At 42.7% G+C, this 27,901-nt stretch overlaps 1 protein-coding gene across 1 annotated transcript; it reads right to left on the reverse strand.

Moving 5' to 3' along the window:
• Nucleotides 1-1,153: 1,153 nt before the first annotated feature.
• TTF1 (transcription termination factor 1) lies at nt 1,154-26,896 on the reverse strand. The gene is made up of 11 exons (XM_069472172.1): nt 26,888-26,896; nt 22,307-23,329; nt 20,332-20,558; nt 18,843-19,028; nt 17,846-17,924; nt 14,629-14,759; nt 12,322-12,556; nt 10,143-10,232; nt 8,470-8,535; nt 2,291-2,376; nt 1,154-1,367 (listed from the first exon to the last, which is right to left on the reverse strand). The coding sequence occupies exons 2-11, from the start codon at nt 23,320-23,322 to the stop codon at nt 1,174-1,176; spliced, it is 2,310 nt and encodes a 769-aa protein (XP_069328273.1). The 5' UTR covers nt 23,323-23,329; nt 26,888-26,896; the 3' UTR covers nt 1,154-1,173.
• Nucleotides 26,897-27,901: the final 1,005 nt, after the last annotated feature.

The raw sequence follows: 27,901 nt of genomic DNA on the forward strand, positions 1-27,901 counted from the left end.
ACACAATAAACTTCCTTTAAATTTTTACTTCTATAAAATTGAGAAAATATATATTCTTGAAAAATATTTCAGTTATTAATATTGTTAACAATATTATCATCAAATCTATCATAATCATTTTTAATTACTGCCCACTATTCCATTCTAAGAATATACCATAATTTGACAAATTTCCTATTAAGGAACATTTACACGTTTTCTATTTTTCTATTATGAATATTAATTTTATATACTAGTTTTATTATTTCTTTAGGATAAATTCCTAGAAGTGAAATTGCTGGGTCACAGGATATAGACACTCTTCTGGCTTTGATGTATCTTACCAAATTGTCCTCTAAAGGAACATAAAATTTATATTAAGTTCTTCTCTGCTTGAAATACCTACAGTGGTTTTGCTCTCCTGATTGACAGAATAGCCAACCATTAAAATTATCCTTGAAAATCTGATAGGAGTGAGTTGCTCTTGAGGCTGACGCAGCACCTTTTAATAAGTCTAACGGAGCCAGTTTTTCTACAAGAAATGAAGAGACTGCTATCTTTTTGTTTTTCCAGTTGAACACCAGATAAATTCAGTAACTTGATTTGAGAGGACATCTTATATAAAAAATACCTATCTTTGAACACAAGAATCACACTCAGGAAGATGAAATGCACAAACTATAATAACTACAAGGGAACAGAGACCAGTTTGAGGGAAGAGCAGATCCAAACTTCCACAGAACACTTGTCTAACACTTACATACACTGGGGACACCCGAACGAGTGGAGCAACAGAATGGCATCCGGGATGAGAACTGTTAACTTTCTCATTTTTGCTCAGCATACATACAGTTGAACCCACAAAATGAAATGTTCATAGAATGTGACTGTACCCTCTGCAGCAATTAGAGGGACTCGGGATACTTTGTTTTCTAAAACCATTAGCTGTAATTATTTTCAATATAATGGTACAAAAATATCAAATCAATTCAGCTCCTCTTTCTTTTCACATTCAAACAAAATTTAACATAAATAAGTTCTTAATGCTCCACAATGGAAGTTATGATTTCATACTCCTTCCTCTGGCCACTGTGCATGCTTTATTAAACATCAATATTAAGAATAGCTTTACTGACACATGTATATAAGTACAACCAAACTGATATAAAAAGAACAAGAAATAGTAACCTCTGCTTAACGTTTTTCTGAGTCTTCTGCCTCTGTTATGTCTCCCTCACTGTCACTGTCACTATAAAAGATGTCTTTAAACAGGAAAACTTGCTTGGGTGCTGCAGGAGTCTGGATTTTGCTGCATGTTTTCTCCATCTTCTTTTTTAACTTTTCTTTAAATAAAGGTAGACTAATCTCATAAAGGTAGTCGATGATCTCTATAGAAAAGAAATGTAATTTTCAATTTACTTGTCTGTACAAAGCCTCTTAACAATGACAAAGGATACAGGATAATGACAATGCACCACTCTTGTTATTACTACGTGTGAGGTCCTGTTCCAGTTGGTTCGTTCATATTCACTTATTCCATCCTCACAAAAATCCTATGAGATAGGCACCATTTTTAACCCATTTTTTCAAATGAGGAAACAAAGGCATAAAGACATTAAGAAACTTGCCCAGGGTCGTAGAGTTAATAAGGATTCAAACCTAGGCAGTGACGCCTGGCTGAACGCAAAGAAGGAACGCAAACCGGTGGTGCTGGGCTGACCCCGAGAGACCTGTCGCCAATAAGCTTTTAGAGAAAGTCCAGGCTCTGGACTCAGTCCAGAGATTAGGATTCAGGAGGTCTAGGATGAGGCCCAGGAATCTGCATTTTTAACGAGTTGCTCACATGGCTATGAGGATCTGAGCTTGGGACTTACGTATCTAAACTACCCACAAATGGCTACAAAGAAGGAATCAGGCATCTTATACTCTTTCTGGAACAGTGTGTGTGTACCTTACATGGTGTGTGCATGTACCTTACATGGTATGTGTGTGCACCCATGTGTCACATGTGTGTGCATGCATGTGGTATGTGTCACGTGTGTGTGTGTGCTAGTATCCATGATGGCAATACCAGCAGCACTCAGTCATCTACTAAGTCACTAAGTGCCAAGCCCTGTGCTGAACATGTCTTATTTCATTTAGCACTTTTGAAAGTCCTGTCAGGTAGGGGTTATAATTTGCCAGTTGTCACCATTTTACAGTTGAGAAAGCTGAGACTCCAAGAAGTTAAAGTCACTTGCCCAGGTGACTCACACCACCCGCATATGGCACCAAAAGTCGTGTTAACTATACAAATCTTAAGAATACTGACCTGGAAAAGTCTTTTTCTGCCAAAAGGGAACACAGGTAGCTTTCAGCTTATAAAATTTAGTTTGAACATAAGATGGGGGAACATCACTTTAGAAAGGAAAAGATTAAAAAAAAGTTAGTTTAATCAGTAGTACAAGATGGATTCTGTTTAAATTTAAATTACTGGTTAAGAAGACAAAGTATAACACAAGCTGACGTGTGCTGACACTTGGCGCTACCCTCAGTGTTTTACAGAATTAATTGTCACGACACCTCCACGACGGAGCTGCTACTCTTCTCCCTCATTCTGGAGATGAGGAAACTGAGGCACAGAAGTTGCCCAAGACCACACAGCTATTAATATTAAGGGCTGGAGCTGGGACTTCAAGTGGGTCATCTGGCCCAGACCCTGCAGCTCCGCACTGTGGGTACACAGGACTTGTCAGAATTCAACGGCAGGTGCTCCCTGATTTTTTATTTTGCAAAGCTAAAACAAGCAGACGCTTAGGATGTTTTGCTACATTCTCAATTACATTTCAATTAATAGTAAGTGGGACAGAAACATTTTCAGTTTACAATTAGAGATGGAAACAACTAAATCTTGAATTATGTTTTAAAGTAAAAATCACTAACAACTTTCTGGACACATTTTCTTAATAAAAGCATGCCTTTTTTCAATAATTAATCTAGTTATTAAAATGATTAGCATGAATAATTTGTCTAGTAAGTATGCAGAGGAAAGATGATCAGATTCTTCCAACCTGATTCATTACGGCAACCCCTGACTCAGCACGCGTGACGTGCCGGGCACCAGGCGGAGACTGCCGTGCGTTATCTCCCTTAGTCCTCGTAATGGCCTCCTAAACCATTCTGCAGAGGAGGAAACCAAGGCTCAGAGACAAGTTAGGGATAACCTGTCTAAGGCAGGGTAACTAAGTGCAGGGTCCATCTGACTCTGCAGCCCAAGCTCTGAGGCGCCCCCCGCCTGTCCTCTCCCCATGCCACGCGTTCCACGTGGGGCTCCACAGACCCAGCCCCACGCTTTGAGAAATACTGATGATTGATTTGGACATTTTAAAACTAAGTAGGTGTTCAGCTCATCAGGTGGAGATGCTACCCTTAAATCCTGCCTATGTATGTCACAAAAGGGGCTCTAAGAATATGAACAGATTGAACCTTTGGTAATTAACTTTTACTGTTTTGTTATTAAAACTTTGAGAGTGTATAGTATTTCAAATAGTATTTGACTAGATGCCATAATCTCTACTATAGACCTTTGAGATTTATAAATCTTAAGTAGAATAATCAGTTTTTAAACATATAATTTTACCTAAAATCATTAAAAATCCATTTCAATAAAAAACTGTGATCTAAAGCAATGTTACAAGGTACACAAAAATACAGTAGAAAAGTCAAATTTTTAAAAAGTAGTTTGAGTTACAAAGGGAGGGCTTTGTTGGCGTGAGCACTTCTCAGGACGGGAGCTGGTGGGCGCACATCAGGGTCACCTCCTTCAAAGCACCTGACACTCTCACCCCTTGGGGACCCATGGTACTGAAGCGTGGGTGCCCCACCATTCAAGCAAGCTGAAAAGAAAAGGCTTTGGAACCATGGCATGTGTCTGCGATTCCTAGCAGAGCCTCTTAGAAGTCACTGAAAGATTCTGATTCTCTAAATTCAAGAAGGAAAATGATGAATTGTTCTTTGTTCTTTGGTCATAATCCCAAATTGTAACTAACCCCCAGAACGAGTCTAAACCCTTCCTGATGGGCCAACAGCAGTGTCACACCAGCAGCCACACTTCTGACAGCCAGGCTGCAGGAGCCTCACTCCACCATCCGCCTTTCAAAACTAAAGGCCAAACAATCCCTCCACATGCCCACTTCTGAGAGTCTACCAACCCCTGAACCTCACGATGCTCAACAATCTGCTTCGTGCAGAAGAGGGACTGTGTTTTGCAGTCTGGCTCTCCCTTGCTTAGCAAGCAATAAATTCCAATATTGAGAGTGCTGGCCTCTTTGTTCAATAGCCAAAACTGATTCAAAATGCAAGAACTATATGCAGCGAAGGCCAGCGAAGGTAAACAGCTTAGAAACATATGAAAGCCATGGTCAATCTGACTTCTCGGATGAGAAATGTGAATGGAAACCACTCTGAAACTACTGACAGAAGCTTGAAGAGGAAAAGGACCTTTATAGGGTCCCAAAATGTTTCCCTGCAGCCATTTCTTATCACCAAGGGAAAAGCTGGTACAGTGGGGAAATGAGGCAGATGCCACCTTAGCCGAAAGATCAAAATTAGAATCATGGGCCTTGTGATGTGACGCGGCGATGAAGCCGTAACATCCCGTGCTGTATTCCCGCCTATAACATACAACCCGAACCTAACCAAGAGGAAACATGAGACAAACTCCAACTGACGGTCTACAAAACAGCTAGCCTGCATTTTTCCAAACTGTCAACATCGTCAAAGGTGAAGGCAGAAGAACTTCACAGATTAGAAGACACTCAGGAGACATAACAATGAAATGCAACGTGTGATCCAGGGCTGGATCTTAAATCAGGAGGGAAACACTATAAAGGACATTCTTAGGACAACTGGTGAAATTTGAATGTGAACTATGTTTTAGAGTATTGTACTATATTAATGTTAAATTTCCCGATTCTTAATTGTGCTGTGGTTAGGTAAAATAACATTCTTGTTTAGGGAGTGTTGTCTGCTACTAACTCTCAAATCGTTATGGGAAAAAATTTTATTCCCTTGGAGGAGGGAAGGAGGAATGACACAGCCAATGTGGCAAAATGTTAAGAACAGGTGATTATGAAAGAAGGCTAGCTATACGGGGCTTCTTTCCACTATTCTTACAACTTGTTAGCTTTTTGAAGCTGTTAAGAGACTTTGCACACATTTCATTTACCCTTCTTGAGTGTCTTCAGCGGGGGGTGAGGTGGAGGGAGGGCTGGTCTGATTTACTTGGTCCACAGTACACGGCGTGGCGGTCCCAGATGCACACACACATATCAAATCCTTCTGTTTATGTGACACAGGTACACCACCCACTGTTCTGCACAGCGTTCTCCCACCTAAGAATGTATTTTGGAGCTCTCTGTGTGCCGTCACTTAAGGGCTTTCTCATTCTTTTTTGCAGCTATAAAGTATTTCGTCATTCAGGGAGACCATCTGCATACCCAGGCCTCTGTCAATGGGCATTTAGGCTGTTCTAGTAAACACACTACTGCAGTAAATTATTCTGGACACAAGTCATTTCATGTATGTGTGAATTTATTCTGTAGAAGGTACTTCTAGAAATGGAATCACTCAATTCCAAATGGATTTACCAAAAAGGAACATTTGAATTTTGAAATGTACCAAGGCTGTAAAATATGTAAAATTTACAAAAAAAATAACAATCATCGGAGGGGGTGGATGCAGAAGTTTGGTAAGGCTGGCGGATGCTGATGCTTGCTGGAGTAGGGTGATGGGTGCATGGGGTTCATTTATTCTGCCTTTAAAACTTTCCGAAAAAAATGGGTACTGCTGATAAAGCAGTCCTTAGAAGAAAACGTGTGGCCTTAACTGTATATTAGAAAGGAAGAAAACCTGAAAAGGAGCTGCGAGCCCATCTCGAGAAGTTGAAGAACAGCAGAATTAACTCGAGGTGAGCTGGAGAACACAACAAAGAGCACGGCAGACACAAGAACGGTCACACAAGAGGGGCAGTGCCATCGCCACCGGGGCTCTGAAAGGACAATCTCTGGTCACTCTTGTTCAAAAGAAGGTTTAAAGAACCAACGTTAGGGCCGGGCGCGGTGGCTCACGCCTGTAATCCTAGCACTCTGGGAGGCCGAGGCGGGTGGATCGCTCAAGGTCAGGAGTTCGAGACCAGACTGAGCAAGAGCGAGACCCCATCTCTACTAAAAATAGAAAGAAATTATATGGACAACTAAAATATATATAGAAAAAAATTAGCCAGGCATGGTGGCGCGTGCCTGTAGTCCCAGCTACTCGGGAGGCTGAGGCAGTAGGATCGCTTGAGCCCAGGAGTTTGAGGTTGCTGTGAGCTAGGCTGACGCCACGGCACTCACTCTAGCCCGGGCAACAGAGTGAGACTCTGTCTCAAAAAAAAAAAAAAAAAAAAAAGAACCAACGTTAGCCAAGAAAACCAGAACATCATTCGGATCCGGCAGAGGTTCAGCATAATATATCTCTGGAAGATACATGGCAGTGGTTTCCCGTGGGGCCAGGGAGCTGGCGGGCCGGTGGTGAGGGATGCTTTTCACCGTTTCCCTTCAGGTTTCGTTAATTCTAGACCAGATGATCTATCACCTACTCAAAAAACTAAATGATAAAATCAAACCTACAAAGTCCTTTTTCCTTCTGGATGAGGCATGGCATTCGATTCCGTATTTGCATTCTTACATACAATGCAAACATTCTAATCAGTAACTGACCAAGTCAGTTACCCATAGCCAGAGCACTGGGTCTCGCAATGGCGCATATCAGCATTGCCCGGGAGCTCTGGAGAATCCTAACACCCAGGCTCCACACCAGACCAATTCCATTATCCTCTCTGGGTGTGGCACTGGTATTTTTAAAAAGTTCCCCAGATGATATCAGTGTGCGGGCTGGGCTGAGAATCACTGAGCTAGAGAACTGGTAGAGTTTCAGAGCTCGAAATCGGGTACACAAAGATAAGTGCAAATCCTGCCATCTTTGGAGAATGTGCAATGTCGTCAACACGTCATGTGAACTACCTCGTATGTGCTGGTCTGGCCCTGCATGCCTGCTCCACCCATCTGCCACCATCACCTTCTTACTCACAGCCCTGCAGCCACCTGGACACTGTTTAGTCCCTCGGATGTGGCCAGCCGGTGCCTATCTCAAGGCTTTTGTGTTCACTACCCTCTGCCCAGAACACTCTTGGATCTTATCCAAGCATGGCTACCTTGTCCCCACTTAGGCAGTCCTCCCTTAAGCACCCTATCTGACTACCCCAACCCTCAGGCTCTTCTACCCTATTTTTATTTTCTTTTTAATAGCCATGTCGTCGGAAATTAGCTTATTTGTTTACAGTCTCTTCCCATCATGACAAAAGTGAGCTCCCAGAATTCTTCACCACTGTCTTTTGTGCCTGCTATACAGACGGTGGTCAAGAAGCAAACTGCTGCTAGTTTGCCATCGTTGTTGGCAATATAGTTTGTTGTGAGTTTTAGGCTAATTCTATAGTATACAAAAATCTGTATTTGTGTCAACAGAATGAAAGCTCCACTGGGCAGGGAATTTGTTTTTTCAATGTGGTACCCCTAGAGCCGAGAGAAACTCCTGGCACACAGGTACTTGTGTTTGGTAGATGAAGAATAGTTCTGGTCCTTTGATTTTCCGACGATGAGACTTAACAGAAAGCATGTGCTGGGATCCTGCATCCCTCGTCACTGAAGCGGAGCATCTACCACCGCACCTCGGTGGCCCGCCGATGCCAATTTGACTGTGTGGCAATACTTCCCTGTCACAGTTATTTTTCCACTAGAAAACCGACACAGGTGGGATAGGGGGGCGGGCCGCAGGTATCACGCTCTATCTAAAATGGGTGAGGTGAACGTGGTAACTGCTACACCACAGAAACCGCCTTTACCTAAGATTTGTAATCACAAAACACCTTAGGTGCAATGATCCACTTGACACACTCAAAAAAGAAGAAAAAGGGAAACCATATCCAATTAATGATCTATTTAATGCCATGAAAACCTTATCTATTTAGCAGCTCAAAACCTTTAAGCAGCTTGCTTCTTAATCTTGGTTTTTACTCTGCACTATATCAAATTGGTTTCCTAGCCAACAGGAGGAATCTTAACCACCACTTACACAAAATTCCATAGGCAGCATCAATTTCAGTCCTGTCTTTAAAATCTGATAAGCAATCATTTGTAAAAAGTCATCTTTAAAATAAAAAAAAAAAAAAAAAGAGTGAAGAAAAAAGATTAAAAGAAAATACCACAAAATGTCAACAGTGTTTCTCCCAAAAGAACTGCCAGTGATTTTTATTTTCTTTTTTATACTTCTCTCTGTATTTCACAATTTTAAGATGAGCATGTATTATTTTTTTTAAATCAACAAAAGCTATTTTTAAATAAATATTGTTTTATGAAAAAAAAAAGTCATCTTTATCTTTTAATTAGCTTAATATTAAACAAATGGTCTTACCCTATAGCCTTAGCAAGATCTTCCCAGTCTATTTCATTAGCATCTTCTATATTTACTTTATACAATCTACGAGAAAAAATAAAAATTAAATTTTCAAGCAAAAATCAGCACAATGAACATCTTCATGGACTCTTGGAATATCAAGAGCTGGAAGGTGCCAGCACTTTCACCCCTGTGCCAGCTCCCTCATTATACCCACACAGTGAGGTCACGCATCCTAGCCTAAGGGTATTCCAAGGTCACTGAGTTAATGAGCTACAGAGATAGGCTGAGAAGACATCGCTCCTCCTCCTGAGCCCTTTGTGTCTCCCATCAAATCACGCTGCTCTCTCACAGTAAAAACACAACTTTGCCCTTCAACACAGACACATAGTAATAGTGTATCTGTACCCATCACTTACTATGTGACAGACACTGTGTTAAGACCTTTATGTGCACAAATTCACTTACAGAAACCCTCACCACCAACTGATGAGGTCAGAGGGATTAGCCCCATTCTGTAGACAAAGATATGGTGCTGGCTGGGTGTGGTGGCTCACACCTGTAATCCTAACACTCTGGGAGGCTGAGGTGGGAGGATCACTTGAGGTCAGGAGTTCGAGACCAGCCTGAGCAAAAGTGAGACCTCATCTCTACTAAAAATAGAAAAATTAGCTGGGTGTTGTGGCGTGCGCCTATAGTCCCAGTTACTCAGGAGGCTGAGGCAGGAGGATCGCTTGAGCCCAGAAGTTTGAGGTTACAGTGAGCTACGATGATGCCGCTGACTATAGCTGGGGTGACAGAGCGAGACCCTGTCTTAAAAATATAAAAAACAAACAAATAAATAAATAGGCCTGTATCTCTCTTTCTCTTACAACACTCCAAACACTTCAGGGAGGACTCTGTATGGACTAGGTACTCAAAGACAAAACCAAAGACCAAGCAACAGTTGATACCAACAAACTTGTACTGGAGAGCAGGAGGGCTTTGTCTGAACTATTCACCTCTACTTTCCAACGGATATAAATAACTCTTATCCATATGGAAAGCTTGAAAGACTAAAATAACTACATTTATTGAGTACATAGTACGTTTTACACACATTATTTCATTTTATCCATCTGACAACACTAAGAGGTAGGCACCATTACGATCCTCATTTAAGATTAATAAAATAGGCCGGGCTCGGTGGCTCACGCCTGTAATCCTAGCACTCTGGGAGGCCGAGGTGGGCGGATCGTTTGAGCTCAGCAGTTCGAGACCAGCCTGAGCAAGAGCGAGACCCCATCTCTACTAAAAATAGAAAGAAATTATATAGACAGCTAAATATATATATAGAAAAAATTAGCCGGGCATGGTGGCACATGCCTGTAGTCCCAGCTACTCGGGAGGCTGAGGCAGGAGGATTGCTTGAGCCCAGGAGTTTGAGGTTGCTGTGAGCTAGGCTGACGCCACGGCACTCACTCTAGCCTGGGCAACAGAGTGAGACTCTGTCTCAAAAAAAAAAAAAAAAAAAAAAGATTAATAAACTAAGACGTACAAAGGTAGGTCGCATGCCCACAGTAATACACGTAGAAAGTGCTGGAATAGGGATTTGAACCTTGGCAATCTCACTGCAGACTCTGCAGCATTAGTAACTACTCTTTGGCCAGAGAGCAGAACAGTTAAAACAGCATCCATTTCTATTCCCGCACCTTTCAATAATGTTGATTTTGGCCTGCAGGGCATTAACTCCACGGTATATGTTCTCTTTGTTAGTCATCCTCTTGGTTAGAATTTCCATCCTACATTAAAAGAAAGAAAAATATAGTTTATGTTCGGGGGTATAGTTTCTGTTAAAATTTTGTATATTTTTATCATCTAAACTGCTCTCACCCAGAACTAATTTCTAACTTTTTAATTCATCATTGCTAACATTTAATGCTATCAAGAATATACCTATTTAAAAAAAAAAGTGCAGGCCGGGCGCGGTGGCTCACGCCTGTAATCCTAGCACTCTGGGAGGCCGAGGTGGGCGGATCGTTTGAGCTCAGGAGTTTGAGACCAGCCTGAGCAAGAGCGAGACCCCATCTCTACTAAAAATAGAAAGAAATTATATGGACAGCTAAAAATATATATATAAAAAAATTAGCCGGGCATGGTGGCGCATGCCTGTAGTCCCAGCTACTCGGGAGGCTGAGACAGGAGGATAACTTGAGTTCAGGAGTTTGAGGTTGCTGTGAGCTAGGCTGACGCCACGGCACTCACTCTAGCCTGGGCAACAGAGTGAGACTCTGTCTCAAAAAAAAAAAAAAAAAAAAAGTGCAAAGAGATAAACAGAATGACAGAAAATTGATGATGATTGAAACTGCATGATGAATACAAAGAGTTCTGTTTGTGTGTGTTATAAACTTTTCATAATAGAAAGTTTAAGAACGAGAGAAAAAAGAATCAGCCTATTGGCCGGTGCTAGAGGACACTATGAAAACTCCATTTATTCTGACTGTTTATATGACAGACAGATATTGTTCTTATTACCATCACTGGCTTTTGGAACACTAAATAAGCCAAAATTTAGCAAGCAAATCATTCGATGACTCCTGTCATGCCCAAGGCTAATGGCTGAAAATTGACTAGAGTTCCCAGTGACAGCATCAACCCAATGACAAATATTAAAAAAGCACTTATCTTGAATAGCAAAATTTGTCACAATCTGATTGACAGATCGTTAGCTGTTATATTTACATTCCTGATTATGGAGATACATGACGTGCACATAATCAACACTGTTGTTCTTACTAACAGCCACCCACGTTTACAGTTTTGAAATGTGTCATTTGAGGTCATTTTGATGTTATACAAGGTAAATATATGTTCAGGGTCAAGTTTCCTATTTTTCTCTTCAAAATTAAAATAGAAATCTTGCATGTTGTCTTAATTATGTTGATTCTGAAGCAGGCCCACCCTTAATCATAATCATTTCCCTTTTTTAACACTGATGTATCATCCTCCAGTTGAGGCTTATAACCCCCTCTCCCTTCTTTTAGCTTAAAATATAGGGGTAGAAAGAGCTCTGGTTGCTCCATATTAAACCCTCCTCAAATCTGTTCTTTGGGATTTATTTCTCTGAATGTAGTCTCACGTACCTACAACAGAACTGTAAGGCACATCCACAGTGTGGCCCAGGAGTCTGCTCTTAACATAAAACATGCCTACTCTGGATTGCATTTCTATTTGGTACTGAAAGAGCGCTGGGTGTGCTTTGTGCTCAAGGTATGGGTCGTGAGCCTGCAGAACCACCGGTTCAAGGGGTCACGCTGCAGCTGCACATCCGGCTCAGTGACCCTCCAGGGCTTGGAAAAGCTACATCTAGCAAAGAAAGTGCAGCAAGATCAGGGCTGAAACGATCACTTTGTGACAGATGCAGCTAGGAGCACGACAGCCTCATTTCAGATGAAGACAGAGGTACTGCTGAATTCCAATAAAAAGCAAAATAGAGAGGCAGAGCTGTTACTGATCACCATGCTCCTGAGCTGTCTTCTGAACATTTGTTTCACATTTTTTTTAACACTGCAAACAGATAACTATCTGCTTTCACTAAAAACTTAGAAAAAGACACAGTAAAGAAATCAGAAATCAATATTCAGTATTTAAAAAGTTCAAGTTCTTTACGAGGAAGCCATACTCTTCAATGAACCAGGGTTAGTTGTTAAATACTAATTTAGATCAGAGAGGGACACCAGAGCAGCTGGGGCAGGGGGCTCGAGATGATCACTCGTGATGTGCACACTGTTCACACTGCAGTTACACAGGTGTTCTCAGTAACTCATCCCTCCACCCATTCTACAGAAATTGGAGGGAGGGAGGGAGGGAGAGAGAGAGAATATAACTTACCACTTACTTTTACACTGCATCCAGTTTCTGGTTTCCACTTTAGCTTCTACTTCTATCCAAGATATACGCTTGTAAAGTTTTTCCCGAACAATTGACAGGTGACCTTCAGGAGTTTCTTGGAGTCTGGAATCCATCTCATTTAACTCCTCGAGAGACATATTCTTTAGAATCACTTCTTCAACAGCCTTGATTAGTTTCTGGGTTTCCGTCTTTCTCCAAACACCATGATTTCCTTCTATAGATATAAAAGGATGGTCTTGTAATTGCTAATCTATTTGCTTTCAAACACAATATTAAAAAAAAAAGCAAAATGCTAAATCAGGCACTTTCCCCAAGACAATGGCGGCATCTCAATTACACAAATGTAAAACAATCAAACACAAGTACATGCATATTAAAATGAAACTACTAAAATGGTCATGGATTCCTTTTAAGAACCAAAGCCAGAAATTATTAAATAATAAATTCTTTCTTTTTTTTTAATTTTTTTTTTTTTTTTTTTTGGTACAGACAAGGTCTGGCTATGTTGCCCAGGCTCGGTTTGAACTCCTGGCCTCAAGTGATCCTCCTGCCTTGGCTTCCCAAAGTGCTGGGATTACAGGCATGAGCTACTATGCCTGGCTAGTAAGTCCTTTCTTAAAGCAATGGTTTTCCTAGCACTCTGGGAGGCCAAGGCGGGCGGAATATTTGAGCTCAGGAGTTCAAGACCAGCCTGAGCAAGAGCGAGACCCCCATCTCTACTAACAATAGAAAGAAATTATGTATACAAAAATTAATCAGGCATGGTGGTGCATGCCTGTAGTCCCAGCTATTCGGGAGGCTGAGGCAGGAGGATTGCTTGAGTCCAGGAGTTTAAAGTTGCTGTGAGCGAGGCTGACGCCACAGCATGCTAGCCCAGGCAACAGAATGAGACTTTGTCTCAAAAAAAAAAAAAAAAAAAAAAAAAAAAAGCAGCAATTTTTTTTTAAACTTCAAAAATGTCATTCTTCCTGCTTTCGAGAGCAACATCTTCTGCATAAAATTGTGAGGTTTCCAAACACTTTTCCTAAATATTTAATGGGAAAAAAATAATGACATGGTTTTTATGTTATATACATGTCTTCCCACCAAGAGTTCCTAGTGTGAAATTCGCAGCTACAATGACACCAATGCAGTAGTGGATGATGTAAGACACCTGAGAATTTCTGAAGCCAATCATCTGCACAAGGTGTCAAAAGCACCTAAGTTCACCCTTCCTCACCAGACACATGCACAGCCATGCTAAGTAAGGAGAAGGCCTCAAATGTCTTTGGTTCGGCCCACAGAGTCTTATATTTTTCCCTCAATAACAATTTGGATGAATATTTAAAAATTAAGAGATTTCCAAGAAAGAAAAAGGTATTGAGAGTTCAAAAATTTAAAAACAAATTCCAGATTTTTTTTACTTTTGGAAACTTTGAAGAACTGGATGCAAGGCACTACCTGTGTGGCCGGAGTATGTGAGCCCCTGTGGTAAACAGTAACCCCAAGAACTGTCTTTTTTTTTTTTTTTTTTTTTTGAGATAGAGTCTCAGTCTGTCATCCAAGCTGGAGTGCAGTGGCATGATAAAAACTCACAGCAGCCTGGAACGCCTGGGCTCAAGCAGTCCTTCTGTTTCAGCCTCCCCAGGAGCTGGGACTACAGGTGCACACCACCACACCCAGCTCTTTTTCTATTTTTTGTAGAGATGAGGTCTTGCTATGTTGCTCAGGCTGGTCTTGAACTTCTGGCTTTAAGTGATCCTCCCACCTTGGCCTCCCAAAGTGCTAGAATTATAGGTGTGAGCCACCATGCCTGGCCAGGACTGTCATCCTAAAGTAATTTCAGATGCTCTGATGTGAAGAATAAAATCACAGAAATTTTTTGGGAAACAGGGACAGGAGGTCACCAACACAGGTTTTGGGTAAAGCTGCCACCTAACAGGCCAGCTGAGCTGCACGCCTCCCTCCCAGAGCCTCCCTTGCCCCTGTGGAAAAGTGATCACCCCCACCCAGGCTATACTACACCCAGCTTCCTGGGGCACTGGTCCACTTGGAGGTTACATTCACACTGCAAGTTACTGAAGTTTGCAAGTTACTGAACTGTGGTAAAAATCGGCCGGGTGGATAAAGGTTGCACAATTTCACTGAATACACGAGGAAACAAAATGGATTAGTATAGAGAATGGCTTCAAAAAATGATGATGTTCTCTGAAGACAGGCCTGCAGTGATTTCTAGCTCAGTCGTGGGCTAAACAAGGCCTGGCGGCTTGTCCTTCACTGAGGGGCACGCTTGGGACCACCACTTACCAGTACTGATCTGAGAGAACTTCACGGCCACAGAGATTCTACTTCGCGCCACCATCTCACCAATCTTTCTCCAGTCATTCCCGTGGAGGGAATGGTATCTCTTTAACTTCTCAGTATCTTCTTTGCTATACCTACGAGACAGGAAGAACGTTTTCCGAGTCTGAACTACGAGATTAGAAGCGACGTTCTATAGCAGTGCGGCAGTCGTGGGAAGAGCCGCCTGGGACAGGCCGTCAGGAACCCTGGTTCCAGCCACAGGCCTGCCAGTGCCTGGAGCTCTCGGCGCTTCCTGTCTGCATCTCAGCGGGGTCATCCTGTTAGCCAGTCACCTGAGTCCCAGGCCAGAGGTCTGGCTCATCACACGGCAGCCGGAGCAAACAATCCCTTAGCCTCTGCTCGCCCCAGAGCCTCTGTACCTGGGGGAAATGGCCTTCCTCCCCCCGCCCCCAGATGCAGTTTAAACAGCACAGCTTCAGGGAGCGCCTCCCTGACGGCCTGAGCCTACGGTCCCCGCTGTTCACTCCATGAGAATACTGTGCTTCTCCTTCATAGCACTGTCCCGACCTGCAGTGACACGCGCACGGACCCTTCCTCTAGACTAGCACTCTCAAAGAAACACCATGTGAGCCACACATGGATTTTAGATTTTCCAGTAGTCACAGGTAAATTCATTTTAATTTAGTTTTAATGAAAGTAATTTTAAGAATATATTTCATTTAGGCCGGGCGTGGTGGCTCACGCCTGTAATCCTAGCACTCTGGGAGGCCGAGGTGGGCGGATCGTTTGAGCTCAGGAGTTCGAGACCAGCCTGAGCAAGAGCGAGACCCCATCTCTACTAAGAATAGAAAGAAATTATATGGACAGCTAAAAATATATATAGAAAAAATTAGCCGGGCATGGTGGTGCATGCCTGTAGTCCCAGCTACTCGGGAGGCTGAGACAGGAGGATCCCTTGAGCTCAGGAGTTTGAGGTTGCTGTGAGCTAGGCTGACGCCACGGCACTCACTCTAGCCTGGGCAACAGAGTGAGACTCTGTCTCAAAAACAAAAAAAAAAAAAAAAAAAAAAGAATATATTTCATTTAATCCAATGTGTTAAAAAACGATCTCATTACAATACATCATTCACATCAAAAAGTATTAAAGATACTTTACATTCTGTTCTTCATACCCAGCCTTCAAAATCCAGTGTGTGTTTTACTTTCACAACACATCTCAGTTTGGACTAACCACATTTCAAGTGCACAACAGCCACTGGCGGCTCGTGGTCACCCTACCGGATGGCACAGCTCTAGAAGGGAAATCTGAGAAGGGCAGAGACCTAGTGGGCTCCGTACCCCATGGCGTCGATAATGCTCGGCAGGCAACAGGCATTCAATACATGTGCAACAAATGGCTTAATATAAATGTGTAACTATTTAAGGAATTGAAAGTGCATTAATCTCATATAAAAACAAATACATTACAGTACTATTTCCTGACAAATTAATAAACTTCTCTTTCCTTCTCAAGAAAAAAGGACTAAAAAAGTACTACTATATTTTAAATCAATTTTGAGATTAAACACCTTAAATATTTAAGTAAAGAAACACCAATCTTTATAACATCCTAAGATTCCTAAACCTTAATGCAGGGGTGGGGAATGGTGGTTCACCAAGGCAACAACAAAAAAACTTCTAGTAAAATACTAACAATTTTTGATGATAGCGATCTATAACTACTTCAGGACAATAACATCCTCTCTTTCTCAGAAATTTATCTGTAAACGCAGAGTGTGCTAAATGAAGACTTGTTATTCCTCACTAAGAATCATGAGGATCAAAAGGGAATACTTCCGAGTAGTTTTCCTCTCAAGGCAACCAGTCTTTCTGAGATTAAAAAAAAAAAAAACCCTAGACACCCTTGAAGCAACAGAAAAGAGGAAGTAAGAGAGAAATCAAGCATACCCCAATAGGGAAACAGGTGCGCTGAGTTCCAAAGCCTCTCAGAGCCTTAAAATTCTTTTATTTTTGACTTTCTACTTTTTTTCAGTCAAGAATTCCTAAGTTGGAAAAATATTCTAAGGGTAAATGATCACCACATAAGTAATGCAGCACAAATGAATGAACTTTTTATGAGCAGAATGACGTTTATTATTCTAAAAATGTCATGCCCCTATGTGTGTCACAGGTAGAAAAGTATGTTATCTCAGCTGCCACCCTTAATTTGCCAAAAGCAAATGTCATTTAAAATGTCACCTTTAGTGGATTTTCTTAAAGTTCTGTGCACAACAGTCTAACCGTGGGGTTTGGGAAAAAGGGATAGGGCAGGCCTCAGTCTGTGTGTGTGAACTTTCCTCATTTAGGGTTGATTTCTTTCTTTTAACTAATTGAATCTGCCTTGATCTTAGAAGTTGATTTCTTTCTATAAAATTTTAAAAAAGAAATAAGGTCGATTCAATGTCAGAAGTTTAGGTAACATGTATGTCTTGGTTTAAAATCATATAGCTAAGCAGAACTCAGCTGATGCTGCCAGAAGATTTACTAAACTTGCCTCCCAGAGTGAGATCAAGTTGTTGAGCTGATGAGCTGTTTATTAGGCAGGTAGAGATGACAACTTCCTGCCGACACTTCTGTCCCTGAGCAGGGTGCTAACCCACAGCCAACACTTCCTCTGTGTTTGGGTTGTTTTTTTTTTTTAACTTGCAATGTTGGAAACAAATTCTAATTGGGTATTTTATTTGGACAAAAGGGAGGAGAGAATGCCAACCACCACATGAGGCACTGTGGATGGACACTGCCGAACTGCACTTCCATGAGGGAACACTAGGGCTCACCTCCACCTGCAAACATTTACTGAAAACCCAAAGAATTGTGCTAAGTGCTGAAGGGAACATCATGTCCAGGAGAAATGCCTGGATTCACCAGGAGCTTACAACAGAGTAGGGAGCAGAGAAAACATGAGTAATAGCAAGAGAGCCAGAATGTGCGGGGTGCTAAAACAGAAGTAGAAAGAAAAAGCTGGGGATGTAGGGGAGAGAAGATCACAAAAGGTTTACGAAAGACATGCAAATTGAAATGCGCCTGGAAGACAGACATCTGACAACAAATACACAATCTAACTTTACACATAAAAATCTTCATTTTTACTTCCAATCCATTGCTGTGGATATTTTGATTTACAGTGTCAGCAAAGACAAGAGAAATGTTCTGTCCCAAGCTGCTAAGGCTTTTTTCTTACCTGCCTTTGTAATTATTGACATCGAACATCTTCTTTGCTCGACAGTATATTAGCTTCCAGGGTCGGGCAATGCCTTTACCTAAAGTCCGAAGAAAGGTAATCAGAGGGGCTCGCAGAGCCTGGCACGAAATGAAGTCACAATTGTAAAAGAACCCAGAACAGCCCTTCTAAGCAACACTAACTATCCTAAACCCCAGGCTGTGGTCGGGAGTTCACGTGTCCTGTAGAAAGCTGTCTTGGAGAGCAGAGGTCGACCATCACCAGCTTCCCTGGAATCTTCAAAAACTTGTGTTTACTACCTGAGGCTCCAGCTTCTGGACTACTCAATTCATGTGCAAGACCCTTAAGAGGCAAAGGAATTTTAACCTAATTTGAATTAAGAGGAAGGAAGTGCTAAGGTGGAGAACACACGCTAAGAGTTCTTCACATGATGAACAAAAATCTTTCCAAACAGCTTTTCTCACTTTCCCACTCTAAAGATGAGATAATCCCTCCACAGGGGCTCACTACCCTGTTTTTCTTTGTACGTTCCAGCGAACACCTAAGGAATGATCGATCCTCCTTAAATTCAAGAGATTTCCTTTCTCTCTGATCCCACATTACTTCACACCCTTCTGACTCCCAAGCAGGAGGGCTCCAGCTACAAAGCACACATATGGCTACACCTAAAAAATGTAGGAGACCATGGTGCGTATAAAGACGTGCTCTGTGTAGCATACACAAAAAATAAAGGAAGAGAGACCAAAACTGTAATCATTGCCAAGTAGGAAAGATAGAAGTTGATCACTTAATTTTTCACAAAGCCTGTGAAAGCACGGTACTTGGGAGACATGGGCCACATTCCAGATCCCCAAAAGCACAGCCTGGCAATCCGAGGCTGCGAGCACGCGATGCACGCACGGGACGGGACGGGCACTGTGCGGGACGCTGGCCACGGTTCTCGTGTTTAAGGCTGGAAGGCTCTGGATGGTCAAAGGGGGAGTATTTCTAAACTTACCAAGGTGCCATCTAAACGAGTATTTCCTTTTTAAGTTGGTGATGGTAGATCTTTCCTCCGGATATCTGTACGTGTTCAGCAGCTTGTCTGCAGTCTCAATCCCCGTCAGGGACAGGAATTCTTGCATGTTTTTCTCTAACTGCTTATTTTCCTTGACAGAAAACCTGCCAAATTTAATAGCGACACCTAGCATTGGGGGTGGGGAGAAAAAATATGTAACGTCAACGACAAATAAAAGCAAACACACTGCTTGATTTTCCACCAGTGACCGCAGCCCGAGGGCACAGTGCGCCTGTTCATGCACCTGCCGTCGTCACTCTCCTGGTCCCCACTGATGGACTCAGCCTTTCCTTCGGGGAAAGGGTTCAGCCCAAGCTCCACCTCTTCTCCCAATGTCTGCCCTGCTCACCCTATTCCAAAGTGACTCTTCCTGCTTCATCAGTCTCTTTTTAAAATAGTTCTTTAATATTAATAAGTAACATTTATTCATTAAAAATTCAAACAGCATTGAAATGACAGTTTAAAAGAAGCCCCTGCTTTACTCCCTTCTGCCACACGCCTCCCCCGAGGCAGGACTCTGACCGGGGTGGCAGGAACAGGGGTACGTTAAGTACATTTCCTGTGCATGTGTGTTGCGGGGAGGGTGACAAATGTCAGTGCAGGTTACATTCTCTTCCTCTTCATCACGTTTCATCGTGCAGTGACTGTGTCATGTGGTACATTTTTCTGCTCTTAGGCTTATTTTAAAACTATCTTTTATAAAACACACTCATAAAAATTTCAACACAATATACCAAAAAATAGGATCATTATATACTGCTCTATAATTGTGTGTGGGGTGTTTTTTTGCTCAATTTGTCTATTTTCTGAACTAATCTCTTCAACCTGATTAATTCCGTGAAGCTAAGACACCTCTTTTCACTTTTTTAAATGGCCGGCAGTACCGGGCCTCACGCAGGAGACAGGCGTAAACAGCGCTCACCGGCAGCACACAGCCTTAAATGTGTAGCTCATTCTTAAGTCCAGTGAGCTTTCTGGGAGGTTCTTGTAACACTGAAGCCAAGGCCACTACAACCAGCTCACCCTCAAACTAACGTGGTGGGGAAGGAAACTACACCTCATTAAAGATGATGATTTTGACAGCATTTTAATTTTATTTAACTTCTATATCTTTCTTGGTGTCTCAACCAACTAACCTCCTATTCCTTCTATTCTTCCAGGACTGATTTTCTAGTCTGGGGCTTCTCTGGTCCCTTCGGCCCCATTCCTCCTTGCTGCCTCTACTGGCAGTGGGCAAGAAGAGGAAAAATGGTGCACTTCATTTTGCTAATTTTACAACTTGTACAGCAATTCTGGTAAGAGAGGAAGCTGAAAGTAGCTGAAGGATGCTTCTTGTGAATCTATAAATCCCAATCATTCACAAAAGAAAGTCAGGTGCTTGCTCTGCATACAGGAAAGCTCAACAAATGTTAAGATTCCACAAGCTCACCTTGTGCTTTAAATTCTCTAAATCGCCCCAAGTCATCCCGATACATCCGTTTAATCGTAGTGGCAGCCCTTTTCTGGATGTTAGGAATGAATTCTTGGAGCTGCTTCACGGCAGAATCCAAATCCACATCTGAAGCACCTGAATTTCTCGAATCTTCACGTAAATAGTTTGTTTCCGAATCTTCAGCTGATTCTAAATTGCTTTCTTCTTCATTTGTAGGTTCTAACCTAAGGGGGGAAATTGGGTTGACTAACATTAACATATCATTTGATCTAATAATTTTTAAACTTTTAAAAAAATGACTCATTTAGCCTACTGGAGTGTTAAAGCTTGATGGGATCTTGGAGTTGATTCAGTCCCTGATTTTCAAACCCTTTATTAAATGTAACTTGATTTATTTGGATATCCTTCAGAGGCAGCCTAGAAGGTAAATGTGCAGCCCTAATTCCTATTTCTACCAGTTATTATTTGCTTATATTACTATTTCTCTATTTTTCTTGTTTTAGATATTGACTTCCTAATAAGCTAAGCCCTCTTTTATCACCACCAGGACTCAAACACTTCTCCCCCCAGCCCTTCGGACAAGTTAAGTTTTATTGTATAATGGCCACAATTAATTAAATCAACATTCAGAGTTTACGAAGTTACAGCTGTTTTGCTACAGCTAATGGTCTCATTTTCTCCTATGCTTAGTTTTCTATCTATCACTAATTCATCCCCAAACTCGAAATCTCCTTAGTGTGTTCAAACCTATCAGTTAACCTCTCAGACTGGCAACTGGAAAAATTGCATGCATTTTTCTAAGAAAAGGACCAACAGCTTTCAGAGGGGTTCAGAGGGCCCATAGCCCAATGGAAGTTAAGAACCACAGTCTTAGAATATTCCTGCCCCAGGATCAGTGTTCCAAAAATGTCCTCAGTAAGATGGCACAGAAGATGAGTGGGCCCACAGCTACTATCCGTACCACGTGACATGGGGCCTGCTCACATTTAACTTTCATATGAAACCATTTTAAGCAAAGACAACCTAACAAATGTATGAAAGCTACTGAGTAAAATCAGGGAGAAAATCCGTCCCAAGTCCCAGGAACTATGAGATAAAGTGATTAAAAAAAAAAAAAAAAAATCCAAGTTGGTCCGAGTGCAGTGGTGTTTACAACTAATTGATCCTTTTTTCCTTCTCCACTCCCACTGTTTCATTTGACCAGCCTTAAAAAAAAAATTAAAATAAAAAATAAAAATAAAATAAAATCTGGCCAGGCATGCCTGTAATCCCAGCACTTTGGGAGGCCGAGGCAGGAAGATCACCTGAAGCCAGGAGTTTGAGACCAGCCTGGACAATATCATGAGACCCTGTTTGTACAAAATAAATAAATAAACAAACAAACAAATTAGCCAAGTGTGGTGGCATGCACCTGTAATCCTAGCTATTCGAGAGGATCACTTGAGCCCAGCAGTTTGAGGTTACAGTGAGTTATGATCTTGCCACTACACTCCAGCCTGGGCAACAGAGCAAGACCCTGTCTCTTAAAAAAAAAACAAACCTGTGTTTATTCATCAGTTATACTTAAATGATATTTATACAAATAACGTTATCTAAATTTCTTATGTTGGTGAGAACCCTAACTCAAGTTTTTTGCTGTTCTGTGGAATTCCAAGTGTCATATATCTGATACTTCCTTCTATCTATATGCATACAGACCAACAAAGGCAATTTGGGGGGTCTTAAAATGGCTTTTAAACTCAGATAAATTTCAGGGCTAGGACAGTCTTAGTGAAAAGCTAATCGAACTGCCTTATTTTATATATGAAGAAATGAGGTCACTTGCCAAGTTTACTCAATTGAGTATGCACCTTATTCTGTATGCATCACAGCCTACCTCTTTATGACTTTTGCCATTTACTAAATAAAGAGTCCGTGCGCGGAACCCACAGAGAAAACACAGGCCACCGAGGGCACAGCGTCCCCGCCTTACCCGGACGCCCCTTCCCCAGGCTCGGACGCCCCTTCCCCGGGCTCGGCTCCGGAGCCGGCGCGGCTTTTCCGCTTTCGCCGCCGGGGTTTCACTGCTCCTCCGAGCAAGGGGCCACCACCGTCCGGGGACTCTAAGAGCGCGTCCTCAGGGTTCTGACTGAGCGCGGAAGACTCGTCAGCGGACGCCACACCGCTCGGGACAGAATCGCGCTTCCGTTTCCTCGCCTTTCTCCCGGTGTCGTCGGACGCCCCGGGCCCCGCAGGGGCCGCGCCCGCCTCGCCGCCCGCCTGCGGTCCTTCCCAGCGCGCGGGCACGCCCAGCGCCTCGAGGTCCTGGGTACTGGACTTCTTTTTCTTTTTCTTTTTCGACTTGTTTTTCTTAGCGGACACTGGTGGTTCTGGAATGTTGCCTTCTGGGCCCACGGAAGGCCAGGATTCCGGCTCGTGCGGTTCCGACTGGGGCGGGGGCGTGCTCGCGTGCGGGCTTTCCCGACGGTGTTTATTCTTTTTCTTCCTAACTTTATGGTGCAGTTCCTCTGATTCATTTTCATGTGACTTAGCAACGACGTGCAGTTTGTCCGCTTCAGGCTCTTCTGTTGTCTCTTGCTCTATGCTCGCATCAACATGAACGGCATCAACACCCTTTTCAGAATTCTTTAGCGTGTTCTCAATATTTTCATTATCCACGAAGACATATGCAACGCCTGTCTCGTTGTCTACCCCTAAAGCACTATGTCTTCTCTTTTTCTTCTTTCTGTGTGTACAAGTGGCCTTTTCAGTCTCATCACAAATTTCTGATTTTTTCAAAGGAGAAGAAGTGAGATGTTGGAAATCCTTTCTCTTCTTTTTACCCTTAGATATGTGAGGCTGTTCACTTTCCAGGGAGAAGTCTCTGAAACTTTCATGGGAATGTTTCTGATGTCTTTCCTTATGTACAGAATGCTTTTTCTTTTTCTTTTTCCTTTTCTTGTCAAAAATTGGAGTGTGGATTTCAAATCTGCTCGATTCTCCTTCCATTTTATTCCTGTAAGGAAAGGTGACAACAATGGTTTATTTTTACATTTTAAATATACCCTCAGGGGAAAAACATCACAGCAAAATGAAACTGTATGACAAATACAAGCCTGTGGTCATGATTATAAATTTTCTATTACATTATTTTAAATATACAGAAGGCTCACTGTAATTCTCTGGTCCCACTGCCTTTATGACACAGAAAAGAGTATGAACAGAGAACGCCAGTGTCCTATGCCATCAGGCCTCTGCCCCCTCACAGCCTCATCTGTGACCTCACCTTTCCAACTCTGCAGCTTAGTCACACACAGCTTGTTTTGGGTCCTCAAATATGCCACAGTCCCTCCCTTGGCTCTCCCTGCTTCCTGTCTCCTGCCTCCTGCCATCCTGCAGAGCTTGGCTTGAAGATCACTTCTTCAGGCAAACTTTCCATGATCCCTTGGGCTTAGCCCATTCCCCAAATGATATGCTTTCATATTTAAAAAATAAATAATTATTTAGTTAGTCATCTAATGTCTATCTCCTCGGCAAAAAAAAAAAAAGGAGGAGGAAGGTGGTTTGTCTGTCTTGTTCCCCTCCGTGTTTACACCATCTAGAAGCCACGTTCCAGGACACCATTTAAGTGCAGGCTCCACAAGTGGGCTTCACAGTGGGAACATCAGGTACCCACAGACCTCAAACCAGAAGACTGGCTCTTTGGTTGGATATGCCTTGTTAGTGTCCATTGAAGAGTGAAAATTCTGCAATACACTGGAATAAATTTTCATAAGGCTGCAATGTTAATACTTATACATAGGGCACACGCATTTGGGATTAAAACACAGTAACAGAGACGCACTTTACAAAAGAGATGGTTAAAAATATAATTTTGCAAACAAGTCCTGTTCCTCTCCTTGCTCTGTATTGCTGCTGGGTTTCAATTTTTTAGATTTTATTTATCTTTGACTAAGTAATACATTAATATGATAAAAAAGCAAAATAATCTATTCATATTTCCTCTTCTTTCTTACACAGAAGGTAGCATCTATATATTATGAATCTGCACTTGCAATTTGACAGTAGATCCTGGAGATCTCTCTGTATCAGTGGTCTTTCAAGCCTGAATGCTAAGCACATTTTCCATAGAAGGCACCTAATTTACCCTGGGTAGTAAACAGCAGCTGTAAGAATGGTGTTACCTCAACCACATACTCTCACACACATTAGATAAGAGATGTTAACTCCCAAAGCTAAGACACCTGCCTGCATCTGCCGTATCCTCTCTCTCCCTCTTGCTGCAACAAAGGAAGTGTCCCTCCTCCTGTCAAAAGCCATTTCCTTAAATGTGTGTGTTGGATCCCAACCCCCTCCTGCCTTCTCAGAGAGACCGCGATCAGGTACCCCATCTCTCTTCCAGCCTCTCCCTCTGTACTGGCTCCTTTCTAGCAACACTTCCAACAGCCTTTAATCTTTTCTTCTTCTGTTAAGAAACAGGGTCTTACCAGGCACGGTGGCTCGGTTTGAGCTCAGGAGTTTGAGATCAGCCTGAGCAAGAGCGAGACCCTGTCTCTACTAAAAATAGAAAGAAATTAGCTGGACAAATAAAAATATATAGAAAAGTGTAGCCAGGTATGGTGGCGCATGCCTGTAGTCCCAGCTACTCGGGACTGTGAGCTAGGCTGACTCCACAGCACTCTAGCTCGGGCAACAGAGTGAGACTCTGTCTCAGACAAAAAAAAAAAAAAAAAAATTAAAAAAAAAAAGAAAGAAAAAAGAAACAGGGTCTTGCTCTGTCATCCAGGCTGGAGTGCAGTGGCATGCACAGCTCACTGCAGCCTCAAACTCCTGGACTCAAGCAATCCTCCAGCCTCCTCCTTAGTAAGCTAGGACTACAGGTATGAGCCACGATGCCTAGCTAATTTTTTTTGGTAGAGACAAGATCTTGGGGTCTTGCTATGTTGTCCAGGCTGGCCTGGAACTCTAGCCTCAAGTAATCCCTTGGCCTCCCAAAGTGCTGGGGTTACAGGTGTGAGCCACTATGCCCACTCTTTAATCTCTTCTAATTAAAAAAAAAAAGCAAACACCCTCTAACCCCAACGTTGCATCCAGCTATTCTCTTTCCTCCCTTCACAGCAACGTTTCTTGGTAGAGAAATTGCTCTTTCCGTTTCTTCCCCTTCCATCTACTTCTTAACCCACATCCTTGTAGCTTCCACCCTACTATTCCACTGAGACTGCTCCAGTAAGAGTGTCTATGACCTTCAAGCCACTAAACTCAATATACTCTTGTCATGCCCACCTTTCAGGACCTGCTAATAACAAACAGAGCAGGCGATTCCTATAAACAATCTTTTACAATATATCAGTTCCTTCCTTTCTTTTCTGTAAATCACCTCTTTTTTTTTTTTTTTTTTGAGACAGAGCCTCGCTTTGTTGCCTGGGCTAGAGTGAGTGCCGTGGCGTTAGCCTAGCTCACAGCAACCTCAAACTCCTGGGCTTAAACGATCCTCCTGCCTCAGCCTCCCGAGTAGCTGGGACTACAGGCATGCGCCATCATGCCCGGCTAATTTTTCCTATATATATATTTTAGTTGGCCAGATAATTTCTTTCTATTTTTAGTAGAGACGGGGTCTCGCTCTTGCTCAGTCTGGTCTCGAACTCCTGAGCTCAAACAATCCACCCACCTCGGCCTCCCAGAGTGCTAGGATTACAGGTGTGAGCCACCACGCCCGGCCTGTAAATCACCTCTTAAGCTCCTCCGTCTGGTCTCCTACAACCTTCTAAAGATGTAGTCACACCGTGCTAAAAACTTTTTATGGTTTCCCCCTTATTCTTAAGATAAAGTCAAAATCCTTACAGACGTACAAGGCTGTTCATTTCTTCATAGTCTAGTCTGGTCCATGCCTACCTCTCATTTCTCTCTGGGGTTCAGACACCCTGCCTTCTTTCAGTTCCCAGAATACACTATGTTCCTTTTCATCCCAGGGACTTTGCAAAAGCAGCTCCTTGGGCCAAGAACACTCTTCCCCCGCATTAGCTTTCTGCCCTTTAGCTGATCTAAGTATGAAAGTCACTTTCTCAAGAGGGCCTCTCAAATTTCTTAACTGGGTCCCATCTTCCTGTTAAACAGTGTTTCCCAACAACCCAGCTACTTCCCTGTTGCACTTTTCGCTGTTGTGGTATCATAGTCCTCTTAGTTTGGATCTTACCCGCCTTGCTCCTAAATGGTTCCCCAACGAATGGACATGCATTCAACCACACTGACTGGGAACACACACTTCCCGCCTGCAGGGTACGTGCCCAACCCTGGTGCCGATTCTCTCGCTGCCTTCGGGGTGCGACAGAGACCCTGCTCTGCTCTGGGGTGGTTGCGCCGGAGCTGACGGGGAGAGGACTAACCAGATCCTCTTATTCCCAAAGACCTCAGGCTCAGTCCCCTGACATACGGCCTGGAGCGGCAGCGAAGACAGAAGCCAAAGGCAGAGCTCCCGGAAGAATATGACAACCATAACCCACCGCTCGATTTTTATATGCGGATTTAAAAAAAAAAAAAAAATCAGGAACAGCCAGCAAATGCGCTTTCAACCTACCTTCCGAAATCGCCGCCGCCTTTCTTTCAACCCGGAAGTGCTACCCTTATGGAAGCGGAAGTAGTCATGCGTCGCTTCCGGCCCCCTCGGCTTCACGCTGCCATAGCAACACGGCTGCCTCCCGACCTTATCGCAGGCATAATTGCCTGCGCATTTTGTTCCTGTGGTCTTTGGGGGTGGAGTAGGGTAGAACGTGTGACGTACTAATTCGTACATGCATTCAATTTATTCACGTTTTTCTGAGCTCCATCTATGGTCCAGGAGTGAACAACCTAGGAAGACAGAGAAACAAATAATCCAAGATAATTTAGACTATCCTATAAGGAAAATAAAATAGGGTAATGTGATGGAGAGTGACTGGGGACAGTGGGTGTTACTTTAGATGGAAGGGGAGGCTCTTTGAGGAGTGACCTTTGAGCTGAGGTCTAAATGAAAAGGGCAGGCAAAAATGTAGGCGCAAGAGTATTCCAGGCTGGAAGCAAGTGCAGGAGCCCTGAACTTGGTTGCTGGGGGAACTGAAAGAAGGCCAGACCTGGAGCACACTAAATGAAGGGAGAGTGGTGGGAGATGAAGACGGAGGTAGGCAGGGGCTAACTGGTGCAGAGTCTGATGGACATGAAGCTTGGATGAAGTCTTGAAAGGTTAGAGCTAGAAGGAGCCTCGGAGGTCTATCCCGATCCTCCCATTTCAACGGTCCTGAAGAGATTTAGCTTATGATTAAAAGTGAAGTTTTAACAAGATCATCAAGTTGAGGCCATTATATCTACTGCCCAGACTTTTAGACTTTTTGGATAATAAACATAATCATGCAGGCAACAAGTTTTCTCATTTAATACTATAATAACCCACCTTATATTTTAGGTATCTTTATGAGATATTATTAGCCCCACCTGTGGATTAAAAAACTGGGGTCTGTGGTAACTTGTCCAAGGTGTCTTAAATGGTCCAGTCAGAATTCAAACCTGTGCTCTTTCCACTACTCTGATATCCTGCCCCTCACTACACAACTCTGAC

The sequence above is a fragment of the Eulemur rufifrons genome, chromosome 7 (assembly GCF_041146395.1).
Source record: "Eulemur rufifrons isolate Redbay chromosome 7, OSU_ERuf_1, whole genome shotgun sequence".
Taxonomy (NCBI): Eukaryota; Metazoa; Chordata; class Mammalia; order Primates; family Lemuridae; genus Eulemur; species Eulemur rufifrons.

Bases quoted from the DNA above. Each gene is read 5' to 3' on its own strand.
- TTF1 (XM_069472172.1), bottom strand. From the start codon at position 23,322: ATGGAAGGAGAATCGAGCAGATTTGAAATCCACACTCCAATTTTTGAC. The intron at 8,536-10,142 runs GTGCGGGAATAG...TTTTTCTCGTAG, and splicing joins AAAATCAACATTATTGAAAG to ATTGTATAAAGTAAATATAG. The intron at 1,368-2,290 runs GTCAGTATTCTT...TCTTTTCTATAG, and splicing joins GCAGAAAAAGACTTTTCCAG to AGATCATCGACTACCTTTAT.